Consider the following 13979-nt stretch of genomic DNA (forward strand, 5'->3'; position numbering starts at 1 on the left):
ATATATAATAAGTAGGCTTTGATGTAGTACAATAGTGCTTAAGGGGCTCATGGTTTTGGACTATTGGTACGCCAAGTAACACAAATTCATTTTGCTTATGGACTATTGGTTTTTATTTAGAACTTTCTTGTCTTATCTTTCTAGGCCCTCTTCACTTATCTTATAATCCGTCTTTTTCAGCTTATTTTTTCAGCCGGAACAGTATTTTTCTCTCACAACAAATTAGCCGGAACAGTGTTTCGGCTTGATTTTTCAGCGAAGCGAACAGGGTCTAGGGCTTATAAATTTGCTCCCATGTCTGTTGCAGGGTAACAACATGTATGGTGAAATCTTAGGTCCTGAGGTGGAAACCAAGATGCACTCATACAGGAGGGTGGCATCTAGTAGTTTCAGAATTTCAAATGCAAAATCGGGTTATAGACCTGTTGACTCGCTGTTGTCCTCATGCTGGTGACACCAGATATTTCGTTGGTGAGTTTAAAAGCATCCGGTGTGTTACTTTCATTTTTATTTTTAACCTAATTTACTGTCTTTGAACGGGCGGGCCTGGACGCGGCGTTGCCCTGGCCACGTCGCGGCGTTACTGTTGGCCGCCGGATTGTCCATCCAGGGGCTAGGGCGCTCGCCGTACGTTCACTTCGATCTGCCCTTGCTCCTTCCCTCTCTTCTATGTAGGTTCTGTGTAGGGATGAGCGTCTGCAGGAACCGGCGTTTGGGCGCACCGGCGGCAGAGTTGCGGGGTGACGGACCTCCGGAGGCGCGCTCATGGTGCTAGCCTCTGTGCAGGCTAGGCTTGGTAAAGAACTTGCTGCTGGTACAGTTAATCGTATATTCGTATTAGCGTTGTGCTCAGCGTTCGATTCGCGTTGCATTTCCTTTGTTTTCGATTCCTATTCCACAGACGTGGCTGACGTGCTGATGGAGATCCCAGCACAGCCGCGGTGGCGCAGCAGCGGGAGGCCACCGGTGTGGACGGGCCCCGTCTTGGGCAGCTCAGGCGTGGGCGGCCCCAGCGCAGGAGGCCTTCAGCGCGAGCGTCCCAGCACACGGCCCCCGACGGCGGGCGCGGGCTAAGGCCGTGCCACCCGGGTACCACCGCTCCGACGACTCCTCGGCTAGATCGATGCGCTTCTTGCGTGGCCGGATTCTCTCCCACCCAATCTGTGCACGAGGGTCGTTGCCGTTCGTCGTACGTCCTGGTTGCCTGAGGTGACGTGTCTGCTCCTCCCAAGCACTTCCCTTTCCATTGGTGTCGTTATCGTATTGTTCCTCTCTAGCAGGTCGGAGCTAGTGATTTATCTCCGTGGCACCACATCTAGACCGTGGGCATTCGTCATTTGTAGGGTTCCAAGGATTTTTAATCCAGCGGCCGTGACTCATATTGTCTTGCTGTTCTTTTTGGCGTGATTTGGGGCTTGATGATTGGGGTACGACTGTGAGCCATCCGTGATGATATCGATCTAGGACAGTGGGCTTTTGCTAGGGATTTTGTTGGGTCTGTTCTCTAAAGACTCAGGTGGGATGATTTCTAATCTCCATGCATGATTTACCCTGGTTCTTGAATTCTAGGTAGATTGATATTGTGCTTGTCCCCTTTGTCCATCCTATGAAGGTGCTGCTTGACGGATGCGGCATCTGGAGATCTCTTGGGAGGAGCTTAACTGATGCGGCGTGCAGGAGCCTTCTTCGGCTGATGCTGGGTTGCCTAGATTTATTGGGTTAACTGCGTAGACCAGTTATGTTAAAAGCCTCGGTGTCAGTATACTGGTGAGCTGTTCTAGCTTCTTCTGTGTATTGTTTGAGCAAGTCGATTTGGTAGGTAGTTTATAATAACTATTAATTAGTGTGCGTTGGTTTTATTCATTTTCATTTCCTTTTATGTGAATATAAGAGATCACATATTCATAAAACCTCCTATCCAAATACATGCTTCTATGGTCTATATGCGGTTTCCTTTTCTACTTAAATTGATTGATTGCATCTTTTTTGGCTGTACCATTTGATTCATAGCAAATGGAGAGAGGATAAAAAAGAAACTGCTGGGAAAACAAGGTTGGGTCGAGATTAGAGGCTCTATTACAACATATTATCTCTCAGTTTCTTTTAGACATGTTACCTTTTGGATTGTAACTCTCAGTTTGTGTGCTGAAAGAATTTATGTGCCATTCCCAAAGTTTGGTTGGAGGATATGCTCCTCATAATATCAAAGTCGCTCTCAATAATTTAACTGTACCTTATCTGGTGCTAATTCAGGGACATTTCTATGCGTAGGTGATTGAAAAAGCCTTGTGTGTTGTCCTTTACCTCCATGAATATTATATAAAAAGATGTTTTCCTTCTAAAGGTACCATAGTTACTCTTATTACTTGAGGATTAGAAGTAGTTATCCATATCTGTCGTGACCCGGTCTTCGACACCCTTATAAGCATCAGCATCATAAGCATCTCTGCATTTGAAATATAAAAACTAGAAACTGAACTGCACTAGATTCTGCATTCAGTTTGCTCACTGTTGACTTGACGGACGGTCCGCCAACACCACCGGACCATCCACCAATTCATTTGCATGTCCTGACAGAGTTCAGTCCCTGTCGGATAGTAAACCGACACCACCAGACAGTCCGTCGTTACGATGGAGCATCCGGTAGAATCATCCCATGTAGAAATGTGAAGTGTCACCTTGAGAGATCACCTGGCCCCACCCAAATGCACACATGTCCAGCTCGTGAGATGGCCAAGGCAGAGCACCCACTAGCTCACTCACCCACTCTTCACCCATTCTTGCACTCCCACTATCGGGTACCATAAAAGGGGTCCCCTAAGCAAGAACCGAAAAAATCGCTTAGACCTTGTAAAAATCGAAGCCAAGAGACAACCACCGGCAAACCCCCACCTTATCCGAGGCTCGGCTGGATCACCCGGCCCACCTCGGACAGTATCCCGCCTCGCCTGAGGCCCCGCACGTAAGGCCTCGGACGAGGTACCGATTCTCCGCCTCGCTCGAGGCCCCGCACGTAAGGCCTCGGACGAGGTGCCGATTCCCCGCCTCGCCCGAGGCCCCGCACGTAAGGCCTCGGACGAGGTACCGATTCTCCGACTCGCCCGAGGCCCCGCCCGTAAGGCCTCGGACGAGGTGCTGATTCTCCGCCTCGCTCGAGGCCCCGCACGTAAGGCCTCGGACGAGGTGCCGATTCTCCGCCTCGCTCGAGATCCCGCCTATAAGGCCTCGGACGAGGTACCGATTCTCCGCCTCGCTCGAGGACGGCTCGGCAGCTACCCCGTCATCGCCGCCTCGACCGGGACGTCACATCCAAATAACGCGACCAACCACTTACGCGATGTCAGTCGAACAAAGGCTCGATACAGCGGAGCGGCTGACGAGATGGGAGTCACATCAACGCCATGCCGCCCAGGACAGGACGGAGCAGGGGTTACCGGCCTCTGTGCTCGGCACTGTGCCCACGACTGAGACCTATACGGCACTGTGCTGCCTAACCCCACCTGCTCCGAGGACAGCGCGGCGTGGAGAGTCAAGTCCAGGTCCCTGTAGCCTCAGAATCAGTGCGCAAGACCAACTGCTCCCTCCGAGCCTCAGCTACCCGCTTCCGCACCCCGTAGCCTTGGGACTCGCGCCCGCCGAGCCCCCCATGATGGTTCAGCCTCTGCACCAACTTGGCCTCGACTCTCTATGTTGTCAAAATACAACGACCGGAACGTCGTCCACAATATGCGCCATGCCCTACGTCAAGCCATCATAGGAGCTCCCACATTGCACAGGATCGGGCGTGACCGGCGCATCGCTCTAGTGCATCGAGGACGAGACCACTCCATCGACCATACCGCCACAGTAACAAGCTGCAGGGCTCTGACATACCACCTCCGCTCACAAAACGCCATGTAACGAACACATGTATCGCCCCTGTCCCCCCCTTCAACTATAAAAGGGAGTGACCGGGGCCGTTTCTAAGGACGCACGCACAGACGGACGGAGACACACACACGCACACACGCAAGCAACGCTTAACGTTCTGTAACTCACACTCCTCCGGGTTGCAAGAGATCAACATCTCAAGCAACCCACGCCGCTCCACGTAGAGACCTAGGACAAGCTCCCTCTCTCACCCAGCTTGTAAACCCATACTACAAGCACTTTGGTGCAAGGAATACAAGATCGCTCTCTCAGACTAGACGTAGGGCACCTATTTCCTGAACTAGTATAAACCTTGTGTCTCTTTGCATCACCATCCGGGATTAGGGGCACGCAGTACATTTTCACTAGCCGGTTGAGGACCCCCCAGTCTAAAACACCGACAGTTGGCGCGCCAGGTAGGGGGACTACTGTGTGTCAGCTTCGTCATCCCAACAAGTTCCGGATGGCGGACCCCATGCGACCACTGTGTCTCGGCTCGGTGACCTGGTTCGGGAGCCTAAAGTTCATGTCTCTAGGATGTGAGTACGATATGGTACTCCTCACACCCAGAGCCCTACCGACCGATGATGACATCACGCATCAGCAGCTCTCATCACGCTCGCCAGGCACGACGTGGGCGGGATCACCCGCCGCGCGAGCTCAGGGCGACACACCGCGCTCCGCCAGCATCCCACACCCGGCTGTTGGTACAGAGTCCCTGGTTGGGGACCTGTCCATCTTAAGCCTGGGCAAGGGAAAGACGCCAGTAGCACGCAGCAACGCCCCATCATCAAGCTCTGCCCCGCCACCTCCTAAGGAGTCGATTCCAGCGGAGCGGGGCCCGGCGATGGCACCATCCCCATACCCCTTCGGGTTGAGCAATGCCATCGTCACCTACGCTTCCGCCTATGCTTCCACTCAGGCGGAGCCCCCAGGACACCACCAACGCTTCGCCCTTGACCTCATCACCACAACCTCGACCCACACCCACACTGACTCCTTGGAGGAGGACGAGGTGTGGGCTGGAGCGGACTTCTCTAGGCTTCGTGACCCTGAAGCCATGCGTCGCTTCATGGTCGCAAGCGACTACTGCTTTGGCTACTCCGACTCTGATGACGAGGGCACTCACAATCCCACTCGTGAGTGCTTCAACGTCGAGCTTGGGATGTCAAGAGTGAGCGATGAGGATGAAGGGGTAGGCAACCGCTCCCCGCACCATGAAGGGGCAGGCGACGCCACACCTCCACGCGTCGAGCTCCCGGCGGCGCGGAACAAGAACCCCGTCCACGAGGAACTTCAACGCCTTGACTTGGAGCAGCTCCGTGAGCTCCAGGCCAAGGTCAAACAAGACTGATTCCTTCTGCAGCAGCTTCGAGACACTCTCGAGCGAGAGCAGCGGGGTCGCAGTGATGGCTAAGTAGCCCGGCGGAGGGCTCGCGACATCAACAACGACGAAGGGGGCGAACAACCCCCTATCTTCAATTGCGCTAGCCAGAACATCGCGGTAGCGGTGATGCTACTCTGGATGATGCCTGAGCCCTCTACCTCAGAGGGGCGATGGGTCCATGGCGAGCTCCGAGACCTCCTTGAGACTGCCGCAGTACAGCAGGCCGAAAGTTCCACCTCTCGATGGCGCGGAGGCACCTCGGAACTTCCCACGGCACTGCCTCGACAGGATAGGGAGGCCTCGGTTCGTCCCAAGCCCGCTCGGGCACCGACGGCCAATAGGGCCCCCTCGGTGCATGACCGCCTCAGCGATCGACGCGAGGCGCAAGGAGAACATGATGTGGTCAGCAGGCGATGGCGCCATGACAATTAGGGGCCCACCCGAGGCTACCACCCGCACTGAGGCAGTCGCTACGACAATGGGGAGGACCGTAGTCCTTCTCCTAGGCCACCTGGCCCTCAAGTCTTTAGCAAGGCCATCTGCGGCGCTCACTTCGTGGCCCGGTTTTGGCAATCGGCCAACCTCTCGAAGTACAGCGGCGAGACCAATCCCGAGCTGTGGCTGACCGATTACTGCCTGGCTTGTTAGCTAGGTGGCATGGACGATGACCTGCTCATCATCCGCAACCTCCCCTTGTTCCTGTCAGACTCGGCGTGAGCCTGGCTCGAACACCTCCCTCCCTTGTAGATCCACAACTAGCGCGATTTGGTAAAGGTCTTCATCGGGAATTTCTAGGGCACATACGTGCGCCCTGGGAACTCCTGGGACCTCAAGAGTTGTCACCAGATGTCGGACAAGTCTCTCCGAGACTTCATCTGACGCTTCTCTAAGCAATGCACCGAGTTGCCCCACGTCGACGACTTAGAAATTGTCCAGGCATTCCTCTCTGACACCTCCTGTCGAGACCTGGTCTAAGAGTTAGGCTGGAACATACCGACCACGGCGGCTGCACTCCTCGACATCGCCACCAACTTCGCCTCGGGCGAAGAGGCTATCGGGGCCATCTTCCCCGACAATGACACCAAGGGGAAGCGGAGGGACGAGGCCCCTAAGGCCTCGGCCTCCCACCTCCCCAAGAAAAAGAAAAAGGGTCGCCAAGGAAAGCAAGAGGTCCTCGAGGCCGGTCTAGTCGTAGCCACAGAACGCAAGAATCCCTGAGGCCTCGGGCTCTTCGATAACATGCTTAAGAAGCCCTGTCCTTACCACCAGGGCCCGGTGAAGCACACCCTCGAAGAATGCACCGTGCTCCGGCGTTACTACACCAAGCTCGGACTCCCCAACGACGAGGCCAAGAAGAGGGACACCGGTGATAGGGACAACGACAAGGACGACGGGTTCCCCAAGGTGTACAACGCCTTCATGATCTTTGGCGGGCCTTCAGCGTGCCTCACGGCACGACAACGAAAGGCGTGTCGGGAGGTCTTCTCGGTTAAGGTGGCCACTCCCTGGTACCTCAACTAGTCTCAGGAGGTGATCACCTTTGATCAGGATGACCACCCCGATTACGTCCCAAACCTCGGGCGGTACCCACTCGTCGTTGACCCGATCATCGGCAACACTCGGCTCACCAAGGTGTTGATGGACGGAGGCAGCGGCCTCAATATCCTCTACGCCAACACCCTAGAACTCCTGGGGCTCGACAAGTCATGGCTCTGAGGTGATGCCGCGCCCTTCCATGGCATCGTGCCAGGAAAACGCACGCGACCCCTCGGGCGCATCGACTTGCCCGTCTGCTTCGGCACCCCCTCCAACTACCACAAGGAGGTCCTCACCTTCAAGGTGGTAGGGTTCAAGGGGACCTATCACGCCATTCTTTGGCGCTCGTGCTACGCCAAGTTCATGGTGATCCCCAACTATGCCTACCTCGAGCTCAAGATGCCGGGCCCCAACATTGTCATCACTGTCGAGTCCACATACGAGCATGCATACGACTGCGACGTCGAATGCATCGAGTACGCCGAGGCTCTCGTAGAGGCCGAGACCCTCATCGTCAACCTCGACTAACTTGGTAGCAAGGTGCCCGACTCCAAGCATCGTGTCGGGACTTTCGAGCCCATAGAGGCCGTCAAGCTTGTCCCGATCGACCCCATCGGCTCCAACGACCGGGCGCTGAGGATCAACACCACCCTCGATAGCAAATAGGAAGTCATGCTCATCGACTTTCTTCGTGTGAATGCCGATGCATTCGCGTGGAGTCCCTCGGACATGCAGGGCATACCGAGGGAGGTCACCGAGCACGCCCTGGACATTCGGGCTGGCTCTAGACCGATGAAGCAACACCAGCGCTAATTCGACGAGGAAAAGCGCAGGGCCATCGGTGAGGAGGTGTAGAAGCTTTTGGCGGCCAGATTCATCATGGAAGTGTCCCATCCAAAGTGGTTAGCTAATCCTGTATTAGTTAAGAAGAAAAATGGGAAGTGGAGGATGTGTGTAGACTACACTGGTTTGAATAAAGCATGTCCAAAAGTCCCTTTCTCATTACCTCGAATCGACCAAATCGTTGACTCCACTACGGGATGCGAAACCCTATCTTTTCTTGATGCATATTCCGGTTACCATCAAATCAAGATGAAAGAATCCGACCAGCTCATGACTTCTTTCATCACACCATTTGGCATATACTGCTACGTGACTATGCCATTCGGCCTCAGAAACGCAGGGGCCACATACTAGCGGTGCATGACCTAGGTCTTTGGTGAGCACATCGGGTGAACCATCGAGGCCTACATGGATGACATCGTGGTCAAGTCCAGGAAGGCCAGTGATCTCGTCGGCGACTTGGAAATAGCCTTTAGATGCCTTAGAGAGAAGGGCATCAAGCTCAACCCTGAGAAGTGTGTCTTCGGGGTCCTCTTGGGATTCATAGTCTCGGAATGCGGCAATGAGGCCAACCTAGAGAAGGTCTCTGCCATGACCAACATGGGACAAATCTGAGACCTCAAGGGAGTGCAGAGGGTTATGGGATGCCTTGCGGCCCTGAGCCGCTTCATCTCGTGCCTTGGCGAGAAAGGCTTGCCTCTGTACCGCCTCATGAGAAAATCCGAACGCTTTTCTTGGACACCCGAGGCCGAAGAAGCCCTCACCAAGCTCAAGGCACTGCTCTCCAATTGTCCTGTCCTGGTGCCACTGACCAAGGGCGAGGCCCTCTTGCTCAATGTCGCCGCAACGACCCAAGTGGTCAGCGCGGTCGTGGTGGTCGAGAGACAGGAATAGGGGCATGCTTTACCCATCCAATGACCTGTTTACTTCATCAGCGAGGTGCTCTCCGAGACTAAGACACGCTACCCCCACATCCAGAAGTTGATCTACGCCATAGTCTTGGCTCAATGCAAGCTGCGTCACTACTTCGAGTCCCATCCAGTGACCGTGGTGTCGTCTTTCCCTTTAGGGGAGATAATCCAGAACCGGGAGGCCTTGGGTAGAATAGCCAAGTGGGCCATGGAACTCATGGGGGAAGCCCTATCTTTTGCGCCTCGAAAAGCAATCAAATCTCAGGTCTTGGGCGATTTTGTGGCTGAGTGGATCGACACCCAACTGCCACTTGCTCAAATCCAGGCGGAATGCTGGACCATGTACTTTGATAGGTCCCTAATGAAGACGGGGGCAGGCGTGGGTCTGCCCTTCATCTCACCCCTCGGAGTACACATGCGCTACATGATTCAACTCCACTTCGCTGCCTCCAACAATGCAGTCGAGTACGAAGCCCTCGTCAACGGCTTGCAGATCGCCATCGAACTTGGAGTACGGTGTCTCGACGTACGGGGCGATTTGCAGCTCGTCGTCAATCAAGTGATGAAGGAGTTGAACTGCCATGACCCCAAAATGGAGGCGTACTACAACTTGGTACGTCGCCTAGAAGACAAGTTCAATGGTCTCGAACTCAATCACATTGCGCGAAAATTCAACGAGGCTGCGGACGAACTGGCCAAGATGGCGTCGGCACGGGCCCCGGTCCCCCAAACATCTTCGCCAGAGACCTCCACAAGCCTTCCATCGACTATGCCTCGGCGGCGGAAGAGGGCCCACCGGTCGAGCCCACCATAGGGCCCAAGGCCCCCTCTATCACCGAGACCCCTTCGGCCGAGCCCGAGGTCATGGAAATCAACGCGGAGCCTCCCAAGGCCAACTAGGGCACGGACTGGCGAGTCCCGTTCCTTGATTGCCTCATTCGAGGAGAACTTCCTGTAGACAGGACCGAAGCACGACAAGCCAAAACTTACGTCCTCAACAACGGCGAGTTGTACAAGCGAAGCCCATCTAGCGTCCTGCAATGGTGCATCACCACCAAGGCAGGCCAAGCCCTACTTTGGGATTTGCACGTGGGAGCCTGCGGGCACCATGTAGTGCCTCGGACGCTCGTTGGAAATGCTTTCCACCAAGGGTTCTACTGGCCAACAGCGGTTGAGGATGCCACCAAGCTCGTACGATCCTGTGAGGGATGCCAGTACTATGCGCGGCAGACGCACCTCTCGGCCCAAGCCCTCCAAACCATCCCCATTACATGGCCATTCGCCGTGTGGGGGCTGGACATGGTTGGGCCTCTATAGAAGGCCCCCGGGGGCTATACCCATTTGCTAGTAGCGATCGATAAGTTCTCCAAGTGGATCGAGGCTCGTCCGATCAATCGAATCAAATCCGAACAAGCGGTGCTGTTCTTCACTAATATCATCCATAGGTTCGGGGTTCCAAACACCATCATCACTGACAATGGGACATAATTCACCAGCCATAAGTTCTAGACATTCTACGATGACCACCACATCCGTGTGGCCGGTCGGCCATAGGACACCCTAGGACAAATGGCCAAGTAGAACGTGCCAACGGCATGATCCTACAAGGCCTCAAGCCAAGAATATACAACCGGTTGAAGAAATTTGGCAAGAAATGGCTTGCTAAACTCCCGTCAGTCATCTGGAGCCTGAGGAACACTCCGAGCCGAGCCATGGGGTTCACACCATTCTTCCTGGTCTATGGAGTCGAGGCCATCCTCCCCACTAACTTGGAGTATGGTTCCCCGAGGCTGTAGGCCTACAACGAGCAGAGCAACCGCACTACCCACGAGGATGCCCTCGACCAACTGGAGGAAGCCCGAGATGTTGCGCTGCTACACTCGGCCAAGTACCAGCAAGCCCTACGACGCTATCAAGCCCAATGCATTCGAAGCCGAGACCTAAAGGTGGGCGACCTGGTGCTGAGACTGAGGCAGAGCAACAAGGGCCGCCACAAGCTGACCCCACCATGGGAAGGGCCGTACATTGTCGCCCAAGTTCTAAAGCTCGGGACCTACAAGCTAGCCAACGAGAAGGGCGAAATCCTCATCAACGCTTGGAGCATAGAACAACTACGTCGCTTCTACCCTTAAATTTCCAAGCATTGTACACATTGTTTCTCGAAATACATTAAAGAAGCGTTCTTTAGTTGTTCTAATTTTTCGAGAAACCCCCCGAGCCCATCGATGGGGGATCGGCGTTACGATAATGCTATAAGGGAGACTCGGCTCTGCCTCTATAGAGGTGCCCACCGCAGGGCTTGAACAAGACTCGGCTCTGCCTCTGTAGAACTGAGCCTCCCTCGGGGGCTAGAAGGGGGGGAACCCCCTAAGTCCTAGGCACCATTTTTAGTCATTTTTCGAAAAAAAATTCTACGCCAAACTCTCTAGCGTGCTTTGACAAATCGATTGTAAAAAACCTAAGGACCAAAAGTCTGTCTCAGGGCCAAAAGGCCAGCCGAGCCGCGAGACAGCCTACGCCTCCGGGCTACGGCAACTCCCTCACCACCTTTTGCCCGAGGGGCAGCTTAGGCTTCGAGGAAGTTTCTTGCAAGTGATATGTTCAGAGATGAGACAGAGGGCAGAGGCTCGGAAATACAATAAAAAATGATTAAAAAGCATAGACGCATAAGTACTTTAAAAAAGGCCTCGATGGCCACAAGCGTTACGGTACAATAATAATCCTAATCTGCTTACATGACCCCTTTGGCCCAGGTCAAAACTCAGGGTCACCAGCGTCGGCGGACGGCCTGTGAGGAACCACCTCCTCTTCGAACAAACTGGCTAGTGCCGTGCAAGGGGCCTCAGCCGCCTCCACCAGCTTCATGACCTCCTCCTCAGCCTCCTCATCATCCTCAGCCAAGACGTAACCGTCGCTGACGGCCTCGAGGTCGATGCCGGCGTAGTACGAGGAGACGACATCCAGGGCACGCTTGATGCCCATATGCAGCACCCCCCAGAGCTACTCATGTACTCGGCCGCTCAACGCGGTCAAGCGGCTCCCGAGGGAGCTGCCCAATTCGACCCCCCGACCTCCAGGGCCTTGTAGGCGATACAGGCGGCGCTCTGCAGCGCGTTGTGCTCCTGGATCTTGGCCTCGAGCACCGCCTGCACCTCAACAGAGGCCTCAGCTGCCCGGGAGATCTCCTTCTCCAACCCTGCACCAAGACAAGCAGGATCAGGTTAAGCACAAAAGAAAATAAGCCGAACAGGGGTGGAGGCCTACGAGACTCACCCTCGGCTTTCTCTTTCCAGCTTTGGACCTCGACACGAGAGGCCTCAGCCGCCCTGGAAGCTTCCTTCTCCAGCTCTGCATGACATCGGGGAGTTAGGGGTCGAACGTAAGAAAAACAAATAAAACAAGGGGCGCGGCTTAATAGGACTCACCCTCGGCCTTTTCCTTCTAGGCTAAGGCCTCGACCTAGGAGGCCTTGGCCACCTTGAGGGCCTTCGCCAAGGCACTTTCGTCAGCAGGTGCGCGCCCTGCTCCACCCCCAGCTACTCGGCGACGGCCTTGGCAGAGACCTCCACTTGTTCGGCCCGGGACCTGAAGGTGTCCCGCTCACTGGCCACCTGGGTCAACTCCTCTAGCTCCTTGATCCGCGCCACCAAAGGGGCGGCCTGCTCCCAAGCCGTGGCCGCCTCAGCCTTCATGTCAGCACAGCGAAGGCAGAGGTCCTCCACCTCCACGCTCCACGCCAACAGAAGCTCGTTGGCACCAGTGAGCAGGTCCTTCTGATGCCGGAGCTGGTCCTAGACGTCCCTCTCCTGCTAGAGGAACAATGACTTCCTGAGGGACCGGGCCTCGAGCTCCTAGATAGGCAGAACAGATGTCAATCACTGCGAGAAAACTCAGGAAAAGATGACATAGCACGAAAAAAGAAAGCGCGCACCTGGGCAACGCTAGGTAGATCGTCAGCCACGACAGACAGCGTTGTCCATAGCGACTGCTCCGCCAGACGGCGGAATTGCTCGAAGGAGTCCTAGTGCCCCCCCTCGACAGCGTCCTCGAGGGTGAACAGAGGCTCCCCCTTAGGGTCGTCCCGGCTCTGCCACAAGACACGCGGGCTATGCCACCCGTGGGGCTCAGGTTGCACCCGGACGAGGGCCGAGCTCCCCTTGCCAGAGGTCGGAGCTGGTTGCTCCATGGTGCTGGCCGCCTCAGCATCCGCCACCTCCTTCCCCTGGGAAGTATCATCGGAGGAGATTGAATGAACCTCCACCTCCCGGACGCTCTCCTATGACGGCGGTGGGTCTTGGACTAGGGGTGGTATCGAAGCTTGCCCCGCCTCCATCCCCGCACCCTGGGCCACTGGCTCCGCCGCACCCAAGCTAGGATCCGTTACCTCGGCCTCGGCGGTCTCAGGACCTCCCGCCTCTACCATCTTGGCCTCGGTGGTCCTCGGAGCCCCGGCATCTGCCACCTCTGCCTCGGAGGTCCTAGGAGCCCCGGCTTCTACCATCTCGGCCTCGGTGGTCTCAGCGACTGAGGGCGCCTCGGCTTCATCTGACTCACGGGCCTCGGCCTCGTGGGACGTAGGCGCCTCCTCCCCCGCTCGTTTTGTGGCCACCTCAGTAACATCTCCTTGGGCGACCGGCTCCTTTGGGTCGACCCTCGCCGACGCCATGCCACGCTGTATGGCGGCTTGCACCTCCACCACCCATTGGGCGGTGGAGCTGGTGCTCACCTTGAGCGCCTTACGTGGTGCCAGGGTGGGCGCTTCCACCTGATGCTTCTAGCTGAAGGCAAAGCGCTCACAAGGTCAGCATATGACCAAGGGACAAGCGGGAGATGCTGCAACTCCACTGACAAAACAATTACCTTGAACGGGGACACAACCGCTTCCACACTGCATCCCTCGTCCTCTACAACGGTGGTGGTGGTGGTGGTGGCATGGCCCCCATGTCCGCCGGTGCCGGCCATCCCTCGCTGGACTCCGGCGTCCCCTCGACCCTCTATGGAGGTGGTTGCGTCGCCCCTGCCGTCGCCTACTCCACCTCCGCCGTCGAGCCCACTGGGCTGACGGTGCACTTCCCTAACGCCCATGCCTTGGGCGTGTCGGCCTTGGCCCCGGGACGGGCGATCGCCGGCCCCGAGGTGTCCTCTCCTCCTCCTCCTGGAAATGATGGGCTGCTCACCGATGCCCCGGGCGCCGTCCCCCTGACGTCAGGGAGATGGTCTAGGGTACCCTGCCCTGCCTCGCTCTTGTCATCATCGCTCGAGGAATCCGACAACGATGGTGATGAAGACGGCTCCACCGGGGGACCGTCGTGCCTCTGCTGCTGGCGGCGTTTCTCTAGCTCGTCACGCTCGAGGCCCTTCCTCTTGCACCTTGCCTCCTCGGCGTCCTTCCG

General features: G+C 56.1%; 1 protein-coding gene and 1 long non-coding RNA gene across 2 annotated transcripts; one reads left to right on the forward strand and one right to left on the reverse strand.

Moving 5' to 3' along the window:
* The first annotated feature begins 622 nt into the window (after window positions 1-622).
* Window positions 623-1812, forward strand: LOC136510146 (uncharacterized). Its single transcript, XR_010772626.1, has 3 exons — window positions 623-796; window positions 902-1516; window positions 1613-1812. It is a non-coding gene; the product is annotated as an uncharacterized lncRNA (long non-coding RNA).
* A 9803-nt stretch (window positions 1813-11615) lies between these two features.
* On the reverse strand, window positions 11616-13548 carry LOC136510751 (uncharacterized). The gene is made up of 5 exons (XM_066505099.1): window positions 13447-13548; window positions 12971-13360; window positions 12191-12377; window positions 11860-11934; window positions 11616-11782 (listed from the first exon to the last, which is right to left on the reverse strand). Exons 1-5 carry the CDS (start codon window positions 13546-13548, stop codon window positions 11616-11618), a joined length of 921 nt encoding a protein of 306 aa, XP_066361196.1.
* Between the last annotated feature and the right edge of the window lie 431 nt (window positions 13549-13979).

This window comes from Miscanthus floridulus, chromosome 16 (assembly GCF_019320115.1).
Source record: "Miscanthus floridulus cultivar M001 chromosome 16, ASM1932011v1, whole genome shotgun sequence".
Lineage (NCBI taxonomy): Eukaryota > Viridiplantae > Streptophyta > Magnoliopsida > Poales > Poaceae > Miscanthus > Miscanthus floridulus.

Excerpts from the sequence above, each read along its gene's own strand:
- LOC136510751 (XM_066505099.1), bottom strand. The coding sequence starts at position 13,548 with ATGGCCGGCACCGGCGGACATGGGGGCCATGCCACCACCACCACCACC. Across the intron at positions 13,361-13,446 it reads CGGTTGTGTCCCCGTTCAAG|AAGCATCAGGTGGAAGCGCC; the intron begins GTAATTGTTTTG and ends GCCTTCAGCTAG. Across the intron at positions 11,935-12,190 it reads GGAGTTGACCCAGGTGGCCA|AGCTGGAGAAGGAAGCTTCC; the intron begins GTGAGCGGGACA and ends GATGTCATGCAG.